General features: G+C 44.9%; 2 protein-coding genes across 2 annotated transcripts in view; both read right to left on the reverse strand.

Moving 5' to 3' along the window:
- The window catches only part of arid1b (AT rich interactive domain 1B (SWI1-like)), a 38,241-nt gene extending 20,199 nt beyond the window's left edge, over window positions 1–18,042 (reverse strand). Inside the window, exons 1-4 of the mRNA XM_056580638.1 lie at window positions 16,661–18,042; window positions 7,163–7,354; window positions 4,202–4,345; window positions 3,533–3,643 (exon numbers count right to left, since the gene is read on the reverse strand). Coding sequence (XP_056436613.1) covers window positions 3,533–3,643; window positions 4,202–4,345; window positions 7,163–7,354; window positions 16,661–17,659 — 1,446 coding nt within the window. The 5' untranslated portion in view covers window positions 17,660–18,042. The remainder of the gene's footprint in view (window positions 1–3,532; window positions 3,644–4,201; window positions 4,346–7,162; window positions 7,355–16,660) is intronic.
- Window positions 18,043–22,585: 4,543 nt separating this feature from the next.
- LOC130374073 (claudin-20) lies at window positions 22,586–23,563 on the reverse strand. The gene is made up of 2 exons (XM_056580640.1): window positions 23,004–23,563; window positions 22,586–22,925 (listed from the first exon to the last, which is right to left on the reverse strand). The coding sequence occupies exons 1-2, from the start codon at window positions 23,561–23,563 to the stop codon at window positions 22,586–22,588; spliced, it is 900 nt and encodes a 299-aa protein (XP_056436615.1).
- Window positions 23,564–25,275: the final 1,712 nt, after the last annotated feature.

Below are 25,275 nucleotides of genomic sequence, written 5' to 3' on the forward strand. Positions count from 1 at the left end.
TGCATGTTACCGGGACGGGATACAACAGGTGCATATGGGTCAGCAGAACCACTCAACCTCGGACAACTCTGTTGGACCCTCCAAGTTACTGCCCTTGAACTGGCAGCACAGAAATGCCTCCTCCCTCCTCCTGCTCGCTTCAATGTGAGGTGGGGGTGGCGGTGTGGTTGGAAGTAGCAATAGGAATAGGGATACAAACGCATATTAATAGCCAAGGGCTGGGGCATGTGTATATAATTAACTTAATTGATGTGAGCACATGAAGTTTTGTCAGGAGAGCTACAAACACAAAGCCAACAGACACAACGATTAATAACGACACACAGATCCCAGACAGCGCGTGTGCGTGTCTCGATGGAAAGGACCACTTCACCTTGAGAGCCTGGCCCGTGAACGAGCTGTTCTTTAGACTCACTAGAGACAGAGAGGAGGAGCAGATGTGTAAAATATTCTGCACTGAATCTCTCTCTCTCTCTCTCTCTCTCTCTCTCTCTCTCTCTCTCTCTCTCTCTCTCTCTCTCTCTCTCTCTCTCTCTCTCTCTCTCTCTCTCTCTCTCTCTCTCTCTCTCTCTCTCTCTCTCTCTCTCTCTCTCTCTCTCTCTCTATGAAGCAGCTACTCATCGTCAAACAAGAGCCGGCTTTTGTTTGTAAAACTCTATATTCACATCGTTTTGCGTCCACCGTCAGTAGTGCTACCAGAGACGTTGTTGGAGATAATTAGGATCAGCTTTGTGCCATTTATAGCGAGTTTCGCGGCAGTTTCCGGAACAATGGTTAGTGCTTGCTTGGAAACCCTAAAATAGAAATGTCCTTTCAGAAAACAGGAAGCTGAAACACAGTTATATTTACCACAGTTAAACCTCAAGAAACCTTAAATGTTGACAACAGGGGTCCAGATTGTTGCACAGACTCAAATTGCATTTGAAGCAAAATAAACTACTCTTCTAAAGATAAAAAATATCGTAATCTCAATTAATAATATTGTAGCATCAAGTACTGGAAAGCCGTTGAACTAGTTAGCTTGTGAAATCCTTGATTCTTGTGATGAGGGACTAATCAGTTAACAGAATGGGACATATATTTGTAGCCTAATGGGCTGAACCCCAAGAATCCACTGTGTCCATTAGAGTTAAATCCAAAGACTCAAGAGTACATTCCACTCTACACAATATCTGGGCACATGATTCGGCCCACAAACCAAGTGAAAAGGAGCAACGCTACGGATTTAAGATCAAAGAAATCAGATAAATTCTCATGGAATCATGGAGACTAGCATCTCGGATCACAGCATGCTGGGATGCAATGAAAATCACCCCTTCAGCAACCATGATCAAACCCCACACCCTGACACACCTTGCAGCAGAGGAGTGAGGCAAGGAGGATGACAAGAGAAGGTAAAAAGAAGAAGAATAGAGAGGGATAGAAGGAGAAGAGAGAGGGATGGAAGAGGAGAGGAACTGCTCTCAGATCGCCCATCTTCCCCGGGGATGGCCAATGGTAGGCCAGCATCCCATACCCCCTCCCCTTGCCAACAGCTCAGCCAAATCAGCTCTGTTATTCTCGGCGCATCACTGTTATACCTCTCGCTCTCTCCCTCTTTCTCTGTCAAAATATAGATTTTCAAAATAAAGACCCAAATGAGTCTCTAGTTTACTGAAAACATACAGCATAACGATTCAACAGCTTTTTGATGCTAATAGGCCATGCTTTTTGTCTAACCTTATGCTATAATTCACCTTCTAGCCAGCAGTAATCAAGGAACTCTCCCCCAGTCAAATGGTTCAATAGGACAACCATTTTAGATTTGAGGTACCGTTTTACATCTCTGGTAATGCCGTGCTCCAAGGTAATATTTCTCTTTTATAGAGGGGTTGTAACAGATGTTATTGGTCATCGAAAGCCTCCTGGGCTCAGCTACCTAGGATAGCCCTAACAGTTTCAGCACTGACCAGTGTCTCTTGAGTCTTCCATTGTACAATAGAGCCCTGGGGAACCACCACACAGTTTGGGAAAGCCCCTCGGATGGCGCTTGACCTGTGATTGGCCTTGGCACGAATCTAAGGTCGGAATGGGGAGATTGATGGGCCAATGGCTGGACCATTTGTAAATAGAAGTGAGGGAGCCAAAGCAATGCTTAGGGTCAGATTAATGTGGCTGAGGACCTGCCTTCATCCGCCTTCTGGACAGACTAGCGTTTTCTGTTTTGTCGCGGAAACTGCCCCCGTTACTATGGCAACACCATCAGCAGCAGCAGCTCTTTGCAGCTGCTGCTGATACGGGGAAGCGAGGGATTTATAGAGAGAGAGGAGAGAAAGGAGGTAGGGTAACTAGAGACTTGAGAGGGTAAGGATAACCGCTTATTTAGAGTAAAATTAGATAAATACATCAGAATGAGACGGAGACCGGGGCTCGAGTTCGAGAGCAAGTGAGATGAGGACAGAGAGAGATAGAGAAATAGAAAGAGACGAAGAGAGAGAGACAGTTGGAGACAGAGGGTGCGAGAAAGAGATAAAGTGAGAGAGACAGAGATAAGAGACACAGAGAGTGAGGGACAGAGAGAAAGAGAGTCAGAATCAGAGAGAGAGACAGAGAAAGACCGAGGGATAGAATAAGACAGGGAGTGGGAGACAAACTGAGTGAGTAAGACAGAGTTAGAGACAGAGAGGGCCAGAGAGTTGGTTAAAGAGAAAGACAGAGAAAGAATTAAAGAGATAGCAAGTAAAGAGTTAAGTGTTCAAGCCTAACAGCCAAACTTATATACCTCTCCTTTCAAAGCCCTTATAATAAACCAACAGGCCTAACAGTGCCACATGCACAAAACACAGCCATGGATGTTCTAGAGATTTAACACAGAGAAGGACACTTGGTAGAAATAGAGGGCTGTGATTGGTTGAGAGAGGCGTGGGCTCTGCCTGACTGAGGAGTCTGTCCTCCAATGGCACGCCACCACCTCAACTGGAGCTCGACAGAGGTTATGCAGCGCAGAGACAGAGAGCATGAAAAGTGGCACAAGATATGGCTTCTGTGTATGTAGTTCAGGGGCTGTTATAGTATTGTTATAGTGTTTGTGTGGGTACGTGTGCCAGAGGTGCAGTTATATTATTGTTATACTGTGTTTGTGTGTCAGGTGCAGTTATAGTATTGTTATAGTGTGTGTTTCTGTGTGTCAGGGGCTGTTCTAGTATTTTTATAGTGTTTGGGTGTGTGTTTGTCAGGTGCTGTTATAGTATTGTTATAGTGTGCGTGTTTGTGTGTCAGGGGCTGTTCTATTATTTTTATAGTGTTTGGGTGTGTGTTTGTCAGGTGCTGTTATAGTATTGTTATAGTGTGCGTGTTTGTGTGTCAGGTGCCATTATGGTATTGTTATAGTGTTTGGGTGCGTGTTTGTTTGTCAGGTGATGTTGATGTGATGCTGCTATGGTATTGTTATGGTATTTGCGTGTGCTGTTATGGTATTGTTATAGTGTTTGCGTGTGCGTGTGCTGTTATGGTATTGTTATGGTGTTTGCATGTGTGTGTGTGTGTGTCTTACAGGCAGGCTGGAGGGTCTGTCCTGCAGGCTCAGACCCAGGTCCTCGTGGCTGGTCTTCCCAGGGGTCACAGCCGACTGAACCCTGGTGCCATACGCCTCCTGGGGCACCTCCTGGAGAGGCGGGGGGGGGGGGGGGGGGGGGGGTAGATGGTATGGTTGGAAAGATGGTTGGAAAGAAAGGCAACCCACCAAAGCACCAACCATGTAGGGAAGAGGACTTGAGGCGACCCGGGTTCACATGTGGTCCGAGGCTTTGTTTATTTCGCTCTTCTTCCCCTCTCTCTTCTTCTACTCTCTTCCCTGTCTGTCTATATCCTCCTGTCGATGAAGGGACAAAGCCCTTTAACATAAATACAAATGACAGAAGGTGGTGGGACAATTTGGAGATGTTCTCCACAAATCTTCAATTCTAAAAAGCCCTCAAACCATCAGGAAATACAATCAGGAAAGAGGCTACCCATACGATATATCATAACACTTATGTTGAAAAAAACATTTCAAAAACACTAACAGTAAGTAAATATGATATATCATAATGTCCAACCTGTAAGGAATCTTTAAATGCAAAAACTGGCAGGGCCTGTTTCTCAGCAGAGAATCACATCCATCAGGAAATGACTGCGCTCCTTTTCTTAGAAAAACAGAGCATTGTGGGAGATGCGGTCCTACCTGCTGGGGAAGCGGTGCGGGAGGCTGCATGTAGGGTGTCTGGCTGGGGGCGGCGGGCTGGTGTTGAGGGGAGCTGTAGTAAGGAGGCTGCCCGGGCTGGCTGTACCCCCCCATACCCTGCTGACTGTAGCCCACCGACGCCATCTGACCAGCGGGAGAGGAGGAGAGTGGAGGGAGGGGAGAGGAGAGGGGGGAGAGCAGATAGGAGAGGGGATGGGAGAGGGAGAGGGAGAGGAGGAGAGTGGAGGGAGGGGAGAGCAGATAGGAGAGGGGATGGGAGAGGGAGAGGGAGAGGAGGAGAGTGGAGGGAGGGGAGAGGGGGGAGAGCAGATAGGAGAGGGGATGGGAGAGGGAGAGGGAGAGGAGGAGAGAGGAGAGAGGATAAGAGAGGGAGAGGGGGGAGAGAGGAGAGAGGAGAGGACAGGGGAGAGGCAGAGAGATAAAGAGGAGGAGGAGGAGAGGAAATGGTGGTATGGAGAAACAAAAGAATTAGGATTCATGTCACCTTCATCGAGTTGTGAATGAACCTTCATTCGGTTATCATTTTCCTCTGCATGTCTACCAAACACCAAGTAACACAGGAGAACCTCCTCTATTGTCCGGAAGCCGGAGGGAATAGGACTTTTTCCCTTAGAGGTCATCTTGGTTCTAAGCCTCATGGAACACTGGTCCCACAAGTATTGAGAGTTTATTAATTTATTCATTCAAGCCGTAACCTACTGGATGTTTGGCAAGAGATAGCATTAGGTTGCTAACCACATGTGGTATCTTTTTGATCAAGTGACCTCATACGCATCCCTTTCATGTGGCCAGTTTATGTCCAGGCTGATCAGTGCACTATAAAACAGGACTATGTTTAACAGTTTAAATGCTAGCCTAGTGTAATGGAGTGCCGCCTGCTTTCTTCTGAGGGTCAACAGTCTAAGCACTTCTGCTTGACGTCAGAAATGTGCGGCAAGAATTTCCACGAAAAAACATTCTGCAGTCTACGCCGAAATGCGTGCGTAGACGAAAGGAACGCAATTAATGGCGATGATGCTCGTTTAATGAATCATATACGCTCGCGTGACTGAGCCACGAGAAGCCTTTCATCAGAGCCCATTCCACATTCATCTCTTAACTTCCTGTCGGAATAATTACATTAACCATAAAGGTTAAGGAAAGTAACCGCTTAGAAATAACCAGCACGCTTACAATAAGTGCTCATATGAAGCTAACGCTCCCCACTGCCTGTGTTGTCCATCACCTCAGTGTGAGGGCTGTGGTCTGAGGATGGCTGAGCGCCCTCTGTTCCACAACAGTCACATTGGGATCACATGCAGAGCTTGGACTCACCATGCATTCTACTACATCAGGGAGGTGGCTCACAGCAGGCCCTGATTTACTGATGTTCAGAAACCAGGCCAAACAGGCCGGCACATTATGCATTCAATTAATGACCGTGAGGGTCATCTGATAAAAAAAAAAAAAGGCTGGCACCAGCACATTAAACACATTACATTAGCACAGATTCCCCAGGCTTTCGTTGCAGATTTTCAAATGATATAACTCGCAGTAACCATTGAAACAACCATCAGGCATTACACAGGTCACATATATACATACATACATATATATATACACACACACATATATATATATATATATACACACACACATATATATATGCACATACACATATACATACACATACACATATATATACACACACATATATATACATAGATACACACACACATATGTTCAAATGTCCGATATCATTCCTGTGCATTACCTTTAATGTATTTTATTATGTTTCAAGGAGAGCGGTGTGGGGTCCCTGCCGTACCAGAGGCGGCCCCTTCTCCACCCCCAGAGCCTGGAGGCTTTAGGAGGGGACCTCCCTAGGCCCTAGGGCTGCCACAAGTCATTAACATACTCGCTCCCTCAGATGGAAACTCAAGGCGAGCGGGAAAAGCTTGCACACGGCTCCTCTTGGCCCAGCGACGAGAAAACAGACGGTGAGAAGGGGTAATGATGTAATCAACACATAGTAACGAGATGATGACAACATTTCTTGGAATAAATAGTGTTTGCGTGTTGCGCCTGGGAGTGATCATCACTCACACATCCCAGACCCGTCAATAAAAAGCACCAGGGGGAAAATTAGCTTCTCTTTTACGGTTCCCGGGATGTATTCCCCTATTAAATGGGCCAAAGTAACCCTGAGTTATTGATCGAAGCAGGGGGATACCCTTCATCGAATTACCGTCACAAGGGACAGCCAGAAGTAGGTCAAGTACATTAAGTTTGCGGCTGCTGGGATAACGACTCCTTGTCTACTTCCCGACGATGGCACTACAGATTCCACCGGTGCTAGTACGATGACCTTTTCTGTTCAAAAGTGCCCTTGTTCAATGATAAATACACACACAAGACCAATGTATGATTGGAATGATAATTGAAGATCGATTGATTGATTCATCATTATTGGGTCAAACAGCTCGACTGCATCAATAGAAGGACAGTTGACAGGCCAGGGTCAGGTGTCATCAGCATCTGACCTGAGAGCAGTGCAGCTAGCTTCACGGTCCTCTCTAGGTCTTACTCTCACAGAGATTTGGAGGCAGTCTAAATACAACCGGAGCGGGCGGGAGGCCTGCCGTGAGATGCATCAACCATGGGGCTTGTCACCTTCAATGGCTCTGTTGTACTTGTAGTTCCAGTATCACTACCATGCTGCAGGACTCAAACCCCTTCCCCTCACAGAACCTGCCGCGGCTTTCTAAGAAGCACTCTCAGACTGCATTTATAGGGTGATATTCTCCCATGTGGAACACTGGGACGTTGATCATTCTAAACGTAAGAGCTCAGTATTATACAATGTCAATGTCTCAAACACACGGTAACACAAAGTTAGCTCATGGGCTTGTCAATACTTTTCTCTAATCAATAACGTACGCAAACGGACTGGGAGCCTACCTGCTGAGGATATTGCATTCCACCCATTGTGGTCATCTGACCTCTTCCGGACATTCCCATTGGATAACGTTGTGGCAATGGCGAGCCATAGGGTTGGCCATGGTACGGCGCCCCCTGTTGCTGGGAGTACGGGTTGTTGCTCATGCCGTACAGCTGAGAACGCTTCATCGCCATGGCGTCCATGGGCGGGACCTAAACAGACAGAGGAAGACGGGTTAGGTGGAGAATTTACTGTGATGTTGTTCTACTAAGAACTTCTTTAGACACTTGTCCAAAAGAAGACTAATGGAGGATTCTTTAAAGCCATGGAAAAGATCCCTTTTTATTGTTGTTTTATTTTTATATATATATATTTCATGAATGTAATCACTCTGTCTGCGTTGCTGAAACAGCATCAGTCAGGTTTGCTGCGTGTGGGTGTAGGCGTGTAATGAATGGCTCTTATTTGTTGCTTTAATCAATTTCCTATGTGATACGATTTTAAAAAGGAGCCTTGCTGCACTCCACCTACATGACTTTTGTCGGGCTCCTCCAGACAAGGGCACAGGGTGGTGGGGTTCGAAATGGGGTTAGAAGGTTTATTGTAAAAGTTGCCAAAAATGATTCAAGAAAATCGTGATCCATAATGCCGTGAGTGAGGTGATGTGCAGCAGGTGTGTGTTGTTGTTTGTGTCTATTTGGTGCCCGTTTGTTTTTTATTGTATGTACCAAGACTTTGACTTGAGGGGGACATGATTCTGAGAAAGAGGCAAGAAGTGACATAGGGCAGAACCGTAACATTTGAATAGTAAAATCATTGGTCAAAGTAGACGCAAAATCTCTCCCTCCATCATTAGTGGGTTTACATATTTTGTTAATCATGTGCACTCTAATAACCAAATCCAAACCGGTTGGAGAGGCTGTAGGTAAGATTTGAGAGTCCCTACGTTTCTCTGCCATTGAAGAGTGTTTTATTCAGGCACCTGTGGTGGAGATAAGATGTAGGGGATTGACAGGCAAGAGGCGTTTCAGCTTCCTTTGTTGCCATATTGTGAACATGACATTTTGAATGCACAGCTGGTTATTTAACAGAGATTCTGTGCCTCGTCTACAGAAAGCTGTAGGGAGCCCTCCCGTGTAACTTTGCATGGCTGACAGGTATTTGCAAATTATATCCATTAAATCTCTGACGAGCTACATGTTTTGGGTGAGTGGCTTAGTAGGGAGGCCTCAAAAGAGGGGTGGGATGTTTGTGGTTGGATGCTTTAGAAATCTAGCCAAATCTTGCTAGTTATCCAAATTGCCTACACTAGCTTTAATATTGTATCGCAAAAGAACTCCAAATAACTTTGTCATACCATATTCCCTGCTGATTCCCATATCTTATCTTCAACAGTAATGTGAAGAAAAAAAAATGTAAAGTGAGTTAATTGGTTTCCTTTCTGCATCTTTTCTTTGGTCTGCATTCCCGAGTATGCAGGTGCCTCTGTGCATGGTAAATGAATATTTACATGTATAGTGATCAACCGTATACATGTAAATCCAAGATAAACTTGCGCATGTCGTGGATAGAGAGTATTTATTCATCCCTGAAGGATCTCCAGAGTACAATCTTCAAGTCAAAGAGAAGACTAGCTTGAATTTTGGTTGCTGTGTCCCTGTAACTTCAAACTACGGTAGTATGATAATTATTTTTTGTTAGATCTCAAATCATACTTCATCAATAATATTTATAAATATATTTATTTCAGGAGTGTCACGTACTTATTTCAGGTAAGTCTGTTTATTTCAAAGCAATTGTACAGTTTTCTGTTAGGTACTATATCTTTATTTTTTTCTTATTTGAAAAGGTAAGGGTAAAAATACTGGCGCACTATGGCATCAAATGAAAAAATTCAAAATAAGCATTACAAAATAAATCAATATGCATATAATGTGCAATAATTTTAAGCGTGAAAATTAAGCACACCCAAGATCTATTTTATTACCATTGCATTTGCCCACATGGAATCTTAATGCTCCCAGACTTGAATGACGCTGGGACATCTATACAAAGCTAGACAATCTTAACCTTTAGGTTCTCAACCGACCAGCGATCGCTCAGCGACACAATCATCCATAGTCATTATTGTTACGGTACTTGCTGTGTAGCTAAGAAGCCATCATAATTCCGGCTTATATAAAGAATCCCTGTTCCTGAATCCTTTGCCGAACCTTATTTCTAGCTGCCCCAAACCATGCACTTTGTCTATATCTCTAGCTATCCATCTATATAGATAACTACTGTATATATCTTGCTACAGCCATCATCCACATACAGTCCCACATTATGTATATAAATAGAACAAATATATTACACACACACACACACACTTGGGTGTATACAATGTATACCTAGTAGCTATCGACAGTAACTTTGATTTCACTTCTTCAGAACTATGAGGTCCAGCGGTCTTGTATGCAGTTTCATTGGTAGGTAATCCACATCACTACCTTATTAATCATTGAGGGAATTATACTAAATTAGTTACAATTGGCCTGCCAGAACACTGAAATAGACGTCTTTCCTGCTTTACACATTCGAGTGGAAAATAATAGACATGTTTAACAAACATGATAATCTACTGCTCAAAAGTGGGGGTTCATTTACCCTTCAAGACTGGATTATTTAAGCCCAGACAGGAAAATGTTACTCTAAAGTATTTGAGAATTTTGTCATACCCCAGGTACTGTCATCCACCTGTTGAACATTCCTGGATGGTCAGGTATTTACAGTATATGCACCAAATGTAGGGCAAGGCATCCAGGAAGGCAAGCATTTCAATGAAACACTAGAATACAACCTAACAAGCTATTCTGTGGTTTCAGTTCAAGTTGCAGCCCGCGTTAACGTGGCGTTGAGTGGCACGGCTAAGCAGTCTTCAACAGACACTCATTTTGAAGCGGGTCCGGCTGGAAGAGCAATCGATGGGAACGACGATCAGGACCACTATGCACACACTTGGAGTAGTACCTATAGGGAAAGAAAACCATGGTGGAGGGTCCAGCTTCCTGGCGTGTACAAGGTGGCAGAGATCGAGGTCACCGCCTTCAAAGAATCGAATATGAAGTGGATCAATGCACAAATCCTCATTGGAAACTCACCGGAGAACAATGGCAACAACAATCCCAGGTGAGACACTGGAAGAAAAAGTATCCCAACCACCAGTCGGTCCACCCTACAGTACCCTGTCGTCCGTCCAATAGTAGGGGAGGATAGTGTAGTGGCTAGGGTGTTTGACCCCCAGGCAAAAGGTAGGGCTACGGGGTGCCCGTGTGGTTCACCGGGTAGAGCACGTACCATTAAAGGAGAAATCCGGTGTAAAATGGATCTCGGATACGTTTAGCATGAAAACGAGTTGGAATGTTCGTTTGGGAGCAAAAAAGTGTGCATAGATGCATTCTTATTTTGGCTGTTTTAAGCCGATTCTACCAAAACGCTATAAACTTGAAACGATGGGGGCATGTGCTATGGAAAAAACAAAATTGTTATTTAAAGCCACTTAAAAAGCTACAGGTAGCCCGACACTTCTTTGGTAGTATAATAAGGGTCTTAACATATAAAACGAGGCATTGATAACTTTGTAAGTACACAGATTGTTTATTAAAAAATACATTTTATATACACAATACCATCAGTAGTTCACCCGTCGACGCCATCTTGTTTTTAAGACTCGATAAGTAGGTTGGCGATCACAGCTTGCGTGTTGTTGACGGATGGCACAATCTCTGTGTTCTTCAATCTACTTATCGAGTCTTAAAGGTCCCATGGAATGCCCCCAGTTGTGGTGTGATTAGCTGGTACAAGCCGTTTTGGAAATCTGCCCCTTATGACATCACAGGTGGGCGTGTCCACCTAGATGTGTACTGGATAGGTCATTCTACCAGCCTACCCAGTGGACTGTAGCAAACGTTGCTCATCTATCCGTCAGACATCTTTGTTGACGCCCACCTGTGACGTCATAAGGGGCAGATACCTAAACGGCTTGTTTACATTTTTTTTTTTTAAAACACACCACACCTGGGGGTAGGGTTGTGCAATTAATCGAATTTTGATCACGATTTCGATTCTTGGATCAAACGATCTCCAAATTAATAAAAACGAGTTGGAACGATTCTTTTGGAATTTTCCGTTGTCTATGAGGTTTTGTGAAAACCCGGGTTAGTGTGGACGGGGCCTGAGAAGCAATCAAAAAGTAGCTTACGACGAATTGGCAAGGAAACAAAAACACAAGACCACAACCCAGACGACAGCAGGACAGACGTCGATTACAACTGATTGTTCTGTCTTATTTAATTTTCTAGTATATATATTTTATTCATTAAAAGTTTTATGTAAATTACAGAACAGCTGGATACATATTTATTTGTACATTCTTTTAAATTTGAACATTTTCTATTTTTTTACTTGAACAGTTTGTGTACTGTGGAGTTTAAGAATTTTGAAAACTCAGTTACTGTGTTTTTTTTTTTTTAAAAGCCGAATAAATGCATTTTTTATTCAAACTCAAAAAGAATCATTTGAAGAATCGTGATTTCAATCTTGACGAAATAAATCGTGATTTCAATCTTGACGAAATAAATCGTGATTCTCATTTTTTCAAAATCGAGCAGCCCTACCTGGGGGCATGCTATGGGACCTTTAAAAACAAGATGGCGTCGGCGGGAGAACTGCTGATAGTATTGTGTGTATAAAATGTCCTTTTTAATAAACAATCTGTACACTTACAAAGTTATCAATGCCTTGTTTTATATGTTAAGACCCTTATTATACTACCAAAGAAGTGTCGGGCAACTTCTGGCCTTTTAAGTGGTTTAAAATAGCGATTTAGTTTATACCATAACACATGCCCCCATCGTTCCAAGTTTATAATGTTTTGATACAATCGGCTTATAACAGCCAACTGAATAATACTTCTACATGCACTTTTTTGCTCCAAAACGAACATTCCAACTCGTTATCATACCAAACATATCCCAAATCCATTTGACACCGGATTTCTCCTTTAAGGCTGATTCCTTACTACAGCGAACCGGGGTTGGATACCTTCCTGGGGTCCTTGGCTGCTTGTCCTTCCCTCTCTCTCCCATACCATCCTGTCTATCTCACTGAATTATAGTACAAATGGGTTTTCATATGTAGTGCATTACTGAATAGTCATAATGCACCAATAAAAAAAGTGCATAACAAATTTTCCTGAGTATATCCTGTGATGCATAGTGGATTTCTTGGTCAATCAGACTAATTGAATAGAGATTGTCTAGGTCATATAATTTGGTGATGCAAATCTTCAAATTTTTCCTCAGGTGTGCCAACGTCTCCAAAGACAATTTAATTCAAAGCTTCCAGTGCGGGGGAATGGAGGGGCGTTTCATCAACATATACCAGCCCTGTGGAGTAGACCTTTTGGAGTTGCTTGAGGTCAAAGTGTACGGAGGTAGGACCCCAATCTACACTTATGCCATCACTAAAAGTCATCATAGGGGGACAGGGTACCAGTGCAACTGTTGGTCAACCGTTGTTAATAGCTAGTTTTCCAGTCCAGCTTATCTTATAAGTGTGCATGGCCTTTAAAAAAACATCCCACATATCGAACCCTTATCCCCAACTGCATGACCACTAAATCCTTTTGGACAAAAGTGGCAAATGTCTAAATAGCCAAATAGTAGGAATAGAATTGAGAAATTATACTTCTGGGCAGAATTGAGATCAGTAGGAATCTTTTCTTTACCCTTCCCCCGCCCTATTTCTGTCGGCTCAGAGTTGGTGACAGTGCCTCCTCCAGCCTCGAGCACCACCCTGGTGATGGGGAGGAACGTCACCCTGGTGATGGGGAGGCGGCTGTGCTGGTCCGACGCCCTGCTCTACTGCAGAGACTATCACTCTGACCTGCTGAGCATCAGGGGCCCAGGGGAGCAGGAGATGGTCCAGCAGCTGGTGGCGCGTGCCTCCCTCCCACTGACCAGCCACCTTTGGGTCGGCCTGCACAGGTAGGTACTCTTGTGTTTGCTTTGCCTTGCAGTAGTGTCTATCAAGCCACCAATTCCGTCTGTCCGTTTGTTTAATTGGTCCGTCTCAGCTAAATCGTTGGCCTTGTTACGTTCCCGCCCAAGTGACTTTTTAAATGTCTGTACGGTAGGACCTATTTCAAAAGCTCCTGGTTTTGGATGACCGGTGATCGAATGGGCTTCACCAAATGGGAACAAGAAGACCCCCACGCCCAACCAGAGCATAGCTGTGGTGGAATGGCCAGGATGGACCCTTCCACATGGAGCCGACGCTACTGTGATGAGCACCTTAATTTCATCTGTGTTACAGGTTGGTGTCCACTATATTGTTCACCTTTTCACTCTTAAATCTATACACATGTGCCATGGGCTGTTTCTATGTTGTAGGTCTTTTCTGAAACTTTCACAAATGTTCTTGTCTTTCCATCTTTGCAGGTGGAGATGAAGTACAGGCCAAGGTGCACTTTTATAGTTCCACAAGACCACATAACCTTTGTGGTTATTAGTGTTGTTTCTGATTGCTATAGCTAGCAGCTAGCTACCTGGCTCTATCCTTAGTATTAGTACTTTAAGCACCTGACATTGCAAGAATGTATGTTACATTAAATACCATGTAGGCTACATTTACTCTATTTTGCATATTTCACATCCTTCGAGATATCGAGATTGCGAGTACCATCAAGATTGTATAGGGCTTAATTAGATGAAAAGTGGTGCACTGTAAATACAGCACAGCAATATTCCACACACAAGGCTGCTTGCCTTCATAGTACACTGTGGAAAGGGCCACTTGGACGTTTTGTTGAGGAATTGTTGAGGAACAAATAGTTACAAAGATGTTTACTAAAATGGGATTCTAGAGCATTTGAGAGGAAACAACTAAGGAGGACGCATGCATCTTGTGGAAAGAATACCAGAAGAGGCTTCTGTAACTTTTATGTCTTCCAATGTATACATGTGTTTGATTGTCATTCTATGCTGTATTAGGAAATATGTGTGTGTACCTATGTAGGCCTGGGCTAGATACTGCTGCAATGCTCTGTTATAAATCACCTACTAGCTTTTGCTTGGCAGCCTAGCATATCATGCGTAAACAGACAAGTCCCCTTTTACCCTTTTCCTCAAATGTACACCCATATTACCTGATTATATTTTTCCACAAAATGTATACAATACATAGTTGTGAATACGGCATCTTGAACGCAGTAGGAATATCCCAATGCTAACATTACAGTAGGGTGCTGGTTTAATGCATATTCAAGTCAATATCATTCAGTTACCACAGGCTAGCAAGCTACCATTTTAATATCGAGACAGGAATGCATGATGTCATCTAATGCTGTGTTTACCTGATTGCCTTTATCTTTTTTTTTTTTTATAGTGATGAAAAAAATGAAGGGAATAAGTGAACCGTAACATGTAATATAATATATATAATGCATTTCCCAATAGTAAATTGACATCAACTATGTTCTGTTCAGCACCAACGGCATCCCTGTACAACCAAAACCCAAGTTAAACCACACATAACATCAAACACAATTAATATGGTAGTCCCAGTAATCCAGGGAGTGCCCTTATGTCGAGTTCTTCTAACCAGGGCGGGGTCTGATTGTGTCCACTTTCTGTATATTAGTACAATATTGATGAAAAATAATTCATTTTAGAAACTTCTTGACTCAAGTTTAATGGAGCATGATCATCTTAAGACATTTACCTAGCATCTTTAATAAAGCCAAGAGAGTCCATGACTTTTATAGGGAACATTTTCATTGTAAACAGAGAAAGTAGGTAGAATGAAGTATTGATAAAGAATAGGTAATATATTTTTTGATAATATTATGATTAATTCACCATGGATAAGGTCACCAATTTAGAGTGTAGTCTGAAGTGTGAGTTGAAAAATCGGGTTCCCATAGTGCACGACTTAATATAGATAATTCGATGTGTAATAACTTAAGTGTACAACTCGTCACGCTTATTTCTTAACCCATGATGCATAGTGGATGTCATGGTGTGCATGACCAGGAAAATATTTTGGATAAAATTGGCAAATATCTTAAAATAAATAACAGACAGTTGGTGCCTCCTGCAGCACTCTGGTGATGGGGAGGAAAGTTCCAATGGTGGTGTGGCAACGGCTGTGCTGGTCGGAAGCCCTGCACTACGGCAGAGACTTTCACTTTGACCTGCTGTTCCTCCCAATCAAAGCTCAAACGCCACCCAATTGGCCAGCCCAAATTGTCATTTTGATTATTTGATCCTCATTCTCTCTGATAATGAAGTGCGCTGGGAATTAATAGATTACGACAAGCTCATAAACCTAACCAACTGTATATATTTTATTTCTATTCATACTTATTAATAATTTTTTAACCCTAGGGAAGGGAGAATGAATAAGGTAAAGGTTCCCCGACAGCCACAGCAGTTTCCTAATACTTTTAATTCATTCTCAGTGAGTTAATTAAATTAATTAAATATAAAACCCTAGTATTAACATTATATCAAATTCATAAGTACATATAAAAGACAAGGTATATTGATAAATAACGGTTTCCTGTCATTACGGCACCGCAATAAGCCCCACACAAGGCCCTACCCTTCAAAATAGACTGGAATGGGCCACTTGTAGGTTTTGTTGTGAAATTATGTATGTGGGCGAAGACACGTGGCTAATCTACATGTGTGAAGGTCAGGAGGGGACAGCATGGCCCCCCTGCAGAAGCGTGAGGCCAAATCACAGGCAACAACAAGTCCACTGTGAAAAGCTCCAATACACAACATCAACCAACTCCCCTGATTAGTCAATTACCATGACATAGGTAAAGCGATTACGGTCTGAAAAGCCTTAACAAAAAGTGACAGTGATGTTTACTTAATGGTGACATGAAATACTTTGAGAGGAAACCCCCCCCATGAAGGTTTCTTTGGAAAGAAAACTACACGGGCGCAGATGCTAGACCCGTATGTACTCGTATGTCTACCGCAAATGACATGTCGTCAAACAGATACATGAATTATAATGATAGTGTATACTGTATATCGGAAATATTTGCAATTTTTCATGCGTGAACCTAAGCAGGCCAGGGCTAGATACGGCTTCGGGGCGCAGTTATAAATCACCTAGCTCTGCCGTGCTAGCCTTGCCTAGCATAACAAGCTAAAGAAGTCACCTTGGACGTGGTGTGGAAACCAACTTTAGACTGTCCAGGAACATCTGTTGGCCGTTGATGCGTTTTGCTCGCACGGCCAACGAGTTGCGTGTAAGACTAAATTGACCGATTATATGTATCCAATAAACGTATACATGATGATGAAAAAGGCATCTAAAACGCAGTGGGAATAAAAAAAACCGAAGCCGTTAGCTAGCTGGATACATGCTAAGCCAGTCAACGTTCATTCCAACGGGCTTACAAACTTCCGTTTCACATTGAGCCGTAAACACCATATGTAATCAAATGTGCCCTTTACCTGAGATCGGCCAATGACTTGTCCGTTGTTTCCCGGGCTAATCGAGGGGTGATTTCGCTGCTGTCCTCCCCATCCATGGCTAGCCGAGCCGTACTGGGACCCCATCTCTTTACCAAGCCCCATGTTGGGCTGCTGTTGTGCAGCAGGATTGTTGTAATCCTGGTAGCCACTAGCATAACCCCGCATCATGGGGCTTGGAGATGTCAACAACTGGTTCAAAGTTGGAGTGGCACCGGACGGATGCTGCTGATTTGGCCCGGGGAACCTCTGGAAACCCCCAGCACGAGTACCACCTCCACCCGGGGAAGCTGTAGCAGCCATAGCGGCTTTGCTTTGACTAGCAGCGGTCGCGTTGCTGCCAGGGCCCATTAGGTTATTGCCCTGGCGTGAGGGACTCGCCATACCTCCATATCCACTGTTAACGTAGCCAGGTCGATAGTTCTGGTAGTGGTTGTATGGGCTGTTGTAGCTTTCGTGGGAGTTTTGAACTTGATCCATGGTGTTCTGTACCGAATGCACTATCCCAGACTGGCTTTGTTGTCCGCCATGTTGATCAAAGCAAGGCCCTCCTCTTCCATTCCCATAATAATTATTAAACTGGGTAACAGAGCTGTTGTCATTCCGAGGGTTGTTGTTGTTGTTGTTCGTTGATCCCCGGCTGACATGCTCGTACCTGCTGTCCATCCGCTCCTCGGGTTTGTACCGCGACGGATCCCCCTCCACCTCCTCACTTTTATTATTCAGTGGTTGATGGCGCTCGACTCGATTCCCCGAAATGTTTTCCTTTCCTCCATGTTGGCGGTTTCCACTTTCCCCGTGTATCGACTGCTGTTGGTGGTTGTTTTTGTTATATTGATTTTGTCGTTGGTGCTGATGTTCAATAAACTGATTGAATGCCTGCGGCTGTGGCTGTGGAGGTGTGCGTATGGAGGGAGGCGGTTCGCCGCCACCGCCATGGGTTTTGATTTTAGAGTTGCCAAGCATTCCCGTCGTTTCCATACCGATCACATCCAAAAACGAACCCCAAAATAGCCGGGGAAAAAACAAGTTTATCTCACTCACTCACTTTACCTTGACTTGGATCGGCACGACTGTTCACAGGACTCCGGCTAGCTGGGTGGGCATCATGATGGGTTTCTCGCTCACTCGCTCATGTGCATTATTCATTTGAAATGGTTTTCGTCTGGTATAGCCCCACCAATGGCCCCAGAACTCCAATCTATCGCTGGTTTGCTTTTTTGGCAAAACACAAAAATATAATCCACTGTTTCTGCAGTTTCACATCGATTTAGACCTATCTGTAGTGTGGAGGTCTGTAGCATTTTCCAGTCCGCGGCAAAAGTTTCTGGTTATTCGGGTTGACGTCATGACCTCGTCAGTCAATCAGAATCCTCGAGTTTACTCAATATATTCTGACCACTATAACCAACCCTTTGACTTTAGAGTGCAAAAATCCCATGAAACAGGCTTTTAGAATCGACTTTCTATGAGCTGTACAGCATTTTCAACGTTGATGGCTTTGAATCTATTTTGGTGGGCCGATGCAATGCATGTAGTTTGCATACATTAACGGATTAAAACAAAAATAATTAACCAAAAACATTGACATGGTGACCAGTGCCATAGAAATCATATAATAGGCTTGCTTTAAACGCTAAACCCCTTGACCCACAAGACACCTGTTCGAATTAATGAAGCCACATTAATTCGAACAGGTGTTTACATATAGCATATGAATGCCGATTGCATATTAAGAATAAACATAGGCTACACCTAGTGGAAAAAATGGAGTAAGAGAGAGAATGCCGCCACATGAGGGAACATGTTCGTGTTCGTGTGTGTGTGTGTGTGTGTGTGTGTGTGTGTGTGTGTGTGTGTGTGTGTGTGTGTGTGTGTGTGTGTGTGTGTGTGTGTGTGTGTGTGTGTGTGTGTGTGTGTGTGTGTGTGTGCCCGAGCGCGCGCGCTCAAAAAGTCACGACGGGAACCACCCACACAAAACAGCCCTGGCAAGTCAAGCAAGGAAAGTGGGTCAGGCTGAGTTATCAGTCAGACATGAAGCAGCTTCCTACAAACCGAGAATTGCAACAGGGTTTTAAAAACCCGGATCCTTTTGGTTTTTATTCGTCAATCCCGAGCTGACCACGTCGTTTGGCTTTCCAGAAAATGGGTGGTTGCAGGAAACTTTATCAATGCGGGTGTAAATTAGATGGTTTACTCTAGCATATCTGACAAAATCATCCTGCCAATTCCAATCTTCGGCGCCTCGATTAGGAAAATAAATTATGGCTACATTAGCTCAGAGTAGTCCCTCTGAACACATGCTGATGAACAGGATTTTATGGAGATTACATATGTGGCTGATCACTGCAATTTGTGGGTCATTTTTGTTAATTTACTTAATCCCAAGGAAAACGTTCTGTGACTAATCGCTGTGAATTCTGTCTTGCAGTAGGCTACCACCTACTGGATATGAATCCAATGCACAGTAGCGCAAACAGGCACTTCCGCAGTTGTGCCTGATTGCGCGTTATTCCTACGAAAATGTCGGTCGGTGTATATGCTTAATGATTAGTTAGATATTAAATTGCTATAAACAGAAGGTAATAGAGAGTGCACGCTCAACGGGAAGCCAAAGCCTATATTTTCAATCGAATAAATGAAGAATGAAGTAGGCCTAGTACTTTCACGTTAACATCGTCTATAATCACAACGGAATATACACAAACAAGCAGTCAGACAAACTACATTTATTGCATTTAATTGTCAATGTTTTCAGTTGTACATATGCATGTGTGCCAACAGGGGGCGATGACACCACATGACACCACAACAACGTTGAAAAACGGGCCTTCGGCAATATCAGCGACATTTCCACCTGATCTATACTCGTTTATCGTGCTAGGCGTGTTATTAAGATGGTGTAGAAACGAATGTGTTTAGCTGTCCAGCCTAGTGATGATGTGGTAGCAGGCGTACAATGTCTGGTTGGATGACACAAAGGAAACGAACTTAAAGCACCACTGAGTAGGCCTAAAATACGATTATTAAGTGAAACCAAACACATAGGAGGTATGTTATATAGACAAAATTATAGACATATCAAATATGCCGAAAATAAAAATAATCGCAATTGCTTCAGCGCTTTTACTTGGATGACCTAAAGAAGGTCACTTTTGATGTCTCGCTTAGCTAATAAGTGATTTATGAACGCATAAAAGCTCATAAAATCCCACATTCTAAAAATCTAACATTTTTTACATTTTTACTGCTGATTGGTCATTGTTTCACGACAATTACGAACAATTAAAATGATTCAAACATATAAAAAAATAGTAACACAAATAATAAATTAATAACAATTATAGAAAGCATTTGGATAAGTGTAAGGCATGTGAAATATTAAGTGTGCACAATCTATACGATATAATTTGATTAATTGTTCTAGTAGGCCTATACTATCAAATTTAGTTGTTTTCATTCAACGAGAGGATGTAATCTGTGAAATGTGAAAATATATTACACCACTAGTACCTTAAACTGTTTCCTGTATAGGAAAATACAATCAGAAACGTTTACATTTTACACAATAAAAAAATAAAACCAGCAAAACAAGTCGAGTTTTCAGCATTTTATTATGAGGGAGCCTGGATTTCAGAAGCATTACCAAAATAATTTAAATCATATGCTGAAGAAAAATATAGCAAAGCTGCGCAATATAGACCCACATAGGCCTTTTGTATATCATTTATTGTATTGCCTATCCTATAGCACAGCCACGATTATTTTAATGAATCAACGATCTCAGTCACACGTTGGGTAATTATTAATAATAATTATTATTATTGCTTGAAGTCCATCATTTACATTCTTGTTACTTTTAATGTTTTTTATATAAATGACGAGACAAACAGTTCGATAACCGTGGAATTGACAGCATGGCATATATTATCCTTGTTAATATCACATTTTTTAGCATTCTTATGCCTGTGATATATATATATTTTTTTCTTTTAAAGGGCTACACAGAAATAAACGCTTGTTTGATAATCAATACCATTTCAGTCTGTGCCCTTAAATCCTAGCCCTTGTCTTTGTATCTGACGATAAATATATAGGCCTAGATAGGCCTTTATTAAATCGAAGAAGCAGCGTAATCTAGCACGAAATCTCCACAACATTGTCAGTTTACACAAACCAATGGTAGGAAAAACAATTTCCTCTTTACCATCCATTATTTTTTCTGTAAGGGTGTCCAACATATTATGCCTATTCAACATAAATTATTATACTCATGTGCTACATTCCCTATATCGCACAGATAGGCCCCTATAATAAATAATTAGATGAAAAAAGTATAATCTCTGAGGTGGCTATTTGAAGAGAAGTGGGTCAGAAGAGACATTCATCAGCTATTTCGTTTTGGCTTGAGCCTACTAAGCAATAAATAAATAAAAACGGTGGTTTCAAACCATTTATTGTATTATTTGCCACCAGGGACACCTCCACCTTGAAGGAATCTCGCACTGTCAGGCCTACGAAGCATGACGCATGACGCATTACGCACGTCTATAGAGCCACGATAGCCTATATCTTATAAATAAAATGACTTTAAGGACCTTTGTTTTAATAAGTTAAAGCTTCCCAAGCATAGAAAGAAAGAAGACGCAAGAAGCAAATCCTGATGTTTCTGAGCGCTGCCACCCGTTAGTTCCAGTTGATTTTAAAGCTGTAGCTTACATGCCTGAGCGGTGGTTCTTTTTATTCCTGTGTTCCCGAACGATTCAACACTCGATTTATCGGTCTTCTCGTTCACACAAAAAGCTCACTTTATCATATCCTAGGTTATAAACAACAATCTCTAGTATATAAAAAAAAATGCGGTCTTTCTGATAGAACACGACCCGAGAGTATCGACGGTTTTACAGAGAAAGCTCGTGAAACATCTCACTTCACACCTCGAGGACCACCCCCCCTCCACCCCCACCCCCCGGGGGCACACAAAAGACGCATGGTAAGCGCGCGCGTGTGTGCAGCCGAGCGTGGTGAGGAGATAATGGGACACCAAAGAGCATCATTACCTTCCTCTGCACCTCATTCTCCCGCCGGACTCCCGGTAAAACACGGCGCGGAGGAGGCGCGTCAGGGGGATCACTGTAGGATTTGGACTTTTGACCGTCCTCTCTTTGTTAAGCTTAAAATCACAGCGAAGCGACACTTGAGTGTTTATGCGGAAGTCGAAGGCTGGAGCTAACAGTTATTGACAAGGTGAACTAAGCAAGTTATAGTCACCCACGGCGCGAGAGCTGTAAGTGATCGATGTTCTAGCTTCAGTAAGCGCTTGCTCATTAATATTCATATGACATATGTATTTGATCCCTCAAGGCAGATAGTGTTTGAAGCGTGCAAGTAATGGCATTTTTTTTTTTCCTTCTGTTATTTTTTTAAATGTTCGTCCCCTGCAGGGGTTGGCACTTGTATTTTTTTTGGTAAAGTCCTTTTTGGTTCAGAGGAAAGCCACAGTGTGCGATATCATTCCCTCATATTTACACCTTTCTCCACGGTGCTCTTCCGTGTCTCCCTCTCTCGCCTCGCACCCACCCCGCTCTTATCTCTTCTCCCAGCCCTGCCCACCCCCCAACCCCAGATTTTCTCCCGACCCCTGCGAATCGAAAACCCACAAGCTGCGCATTTGAATGCTGGGTAATTGCAGTGGGGCCCTGATGATGAGAGCATGTGATACGGCTGTCAAAGTCAACTAACCCCCCCCCCCCTTCTTACATGCAACCCCCCCCACCTAAAAGCCTCCTCCTCAATGCAGAAAGGCAGAAAGCAGCCACAAAACCCAGGCAGCCAAGCAGGGTCTGGTCAGGGCTAGCTCCATGTGCATCAGGCAAAGTGGGGGTGAGGTGGGGGTTAGGCGGGGGTTCAGACGTAGTCCTGCAGGCTGTAGCGACCCTTAAGGTTGGAGGACGGTGGGGCGCGGGACGGGGAGTAGTACTGCCTCTCCCTCTCCCGAGGAGTCGACTCCTCCGCCGCCTTCTTCTTCTTCTTCTTCTCCTGCTCCTGCTGCTGGACCCTGCGTCTCTCCTCCTCCGCCTCCTCCTCCTCCTTCCTCTTCTTCTCCTCCTCCCTCCTCTTCCTCTCCTCCTCCTCCTCCCTCTCCTTCTTCTTCTTCTCCTCCCTCTCCTGCTCCTCCTTCTCCCGCTGCCGCTGCCTCAGTTTCTCCGGGTCGACGGCGGCGGCAGTGGCGGCGGCGGCGGAGGCGGCGGAGGAGGAGGTGGCGCAGAAGGAGGCGGCGGAGGTGGCGGTGTAGCAGTCGTCGTGGTGCGTGAACGACCCGCTCCCGGGGCACGACATGCAGAACAGCACGCCGGCCGCCAGCAGGAACCCGGCCGAGATGAAGGTGACGTAGACGGCGCCGCCGGGCTCGTACTTCCCGCTGTCGGGCACGCTGGCGTCCAGGAAGGCGGTGATGACCTCGCTGGTGAACCAGGAGGCGGGAACCAGGCAGAGGACGCCCGCAAACACGAAGCACCCGCCGGCCGCCACGGCCGTGTGGGCCTTGGCCCGCCGCCCGCCCCCCCAGCGGGTGCACTTGAGGCCCAGGGCGGCCAGGCAGAGGCCCAGGGAGCCCGCCATGCAGCTCAGCACCATGGAGGTGCGCGCCGCCTGCAGGTGGGCCGGCAGCGCCAGCACCGAGTGCTTCAGGGAGCAGCTGAACACCCCGGTGGTGTACCAGGTGCAGTCCATCCACAGGCCCTGCATCTGGGACACGGCTGTCATGATGTTGGCGCCCACGTCGGCGCTCACCTTCCAGTTGGGCGACAGCGTGGCCACCGTGGCGCCGAGCACGCCCAGCAGGGCCAGGGCGAAGGCCAGGATCTGCAGCGCCGAGGAGAGCATGGCGCCGGTGCCGGTCTGTGGTCGCCGCCCCGGTGTGGTGGTCCGGTCCGGTCTGGTCTTTGGTTCGGGTCCGGTCTAGTCTAGAGTGGGCGAGGGTAGTCCGGTCGCGTCAGGTTTGGTCCGGATCCTTCAGGTCCGGGTCCGGTTCCGATCTGGGCCCCTGTTTGGTTCGGATTCAGAGAGGTCCCCGTCCTAGTGCGTTCCTGGCACTCGTCCAATCCGGTCCGGTCCCGTTCGGGTCTGGTCGAGTCCGGTCCGTAACCGGCCACCTTCCCGCCGCAGTTCCCCAAGCTGGCCGGTTTTTCCCCCTCACCATCTACCGTTCCGGGCTGCGAATTCCCGGTGTCCTCCCCCTCATCATCACCAGCCGCCCCAGCCCCACCACCACCACCACCCCCAGCACCACCACCGCCGCCGCCCCCCAGTCACCCTTGGCCGTATCTCCCCAGCGCAGGTCCTCGCTGACAGCCAGATAATTCCTCACTACGGGCTCCAGTGATCTGCAATGGAAGAGCAGAATGAGAATTGAAGTGAGCGAGCGAGCGTGACCATCTCACAGCTGAGACGCAAAGGGGTGGGGGGGGGAGGAGGAGGGCGAGGGAAAGTGGGAGAAAACACTGCGTTATTTCTCTCCTCCCTCTCTCTCTCTCTCTCTCTCTCACTCTCTCTCTCTCTCTCTCTCTCTCTCTCTCTCTCTCTCTCTCTCTCTCTCTCTCTCTACTCCCCCTCTCTCCTCCAACCCCTTTTTCCTCTTTTCGGATATTTTCGTAAGCGGGAACCCGGTGCGTACGACCGCTTTGGCCTGGTCGCTGGAGTTACTGCTGGCACTTGACGTGGAGAACTCGTCCCCTCTCTCTCTCTCTCTCTCCCTCTCTCCCTCTCTCTCTCTCTTTCTCTTTAACCCCCTCTCTGTCACTTCCTCCCTCTCTCAGTCTCTGTAACTCCCCCTCTCTCCACTCTCTCTCCCCCCTCTCCTCCTTTTTTCTCCTTTTGGATCTTTTTGTTTTTGTTGGTCGTTGGTCGTGGTGATGGTTCAGTTTTGGGGATGTCCCCCCGTGAAGCCATTGGTCTTCAGGATTCAGGAAGAGCTTCTTCTTCTTCTTCTTCTTCTTTTCTTCTTCTTCTTCAGACTGGATTGGAGTCTTCTTGTCTTCCTGTCGTTGGGTCGCTGGACCATTCCGACGCCTCACGTGGTAACAGAGCATTTCTAGTCCATCATATTCATCATGGTTAACCAACTTCCTCACCATATTGAATAAATGCTTTTTTTAAATGTGTACAATTATAAAAACGACTATCATAATAAAGTAAACATTTGAAATGAATTGTCTTTGTCGAATGTAAAAGAAATTGAATAAGGAGAAAAAACTGCGGAATCTCACCTGATGTGTGTGTCTGTGGTGTCAGTGGATAGGTGGGATCCCAACTGCCGTAGACACAAGAAAGAGCGCGAGAGAGAGAGAGAAGCGAAAGCACATGAGGGTGTGTGGGTTAACAATCTCTAAGTACCGCCGTTCTGCCTGCCGTATCCGTGGCAACGGTAAATACTGTTCCATCCATCCCTCTCTGTCCGTCTGTGTCATTTTAAACACAACACGCACCCCCGGCTCATGTTGGCGTCGCCCCTGTGGAGGCACAGAGCAGATAGGACCGAGGAAGGGTTTGAGCCCTGGGTTTGGTTTTTGGAGGGGGGGGGGGGGGTGGGTGGAGGG

This window comes from Gadus chalcogrammus, chromosome 21 (genome assembly GCF_026213295.1).
Source record: "Gadus chalcogrammus isolate NIFS_2021 chromosome 21, NIFS_Gcha_1.0, whole genome shotgun sequence".
NCBI lineage: Eukaryota > Metazoa > Chordata > Actinopteri > Gadiformes > Gadidae > Gadus > Gadus chalcogrammus.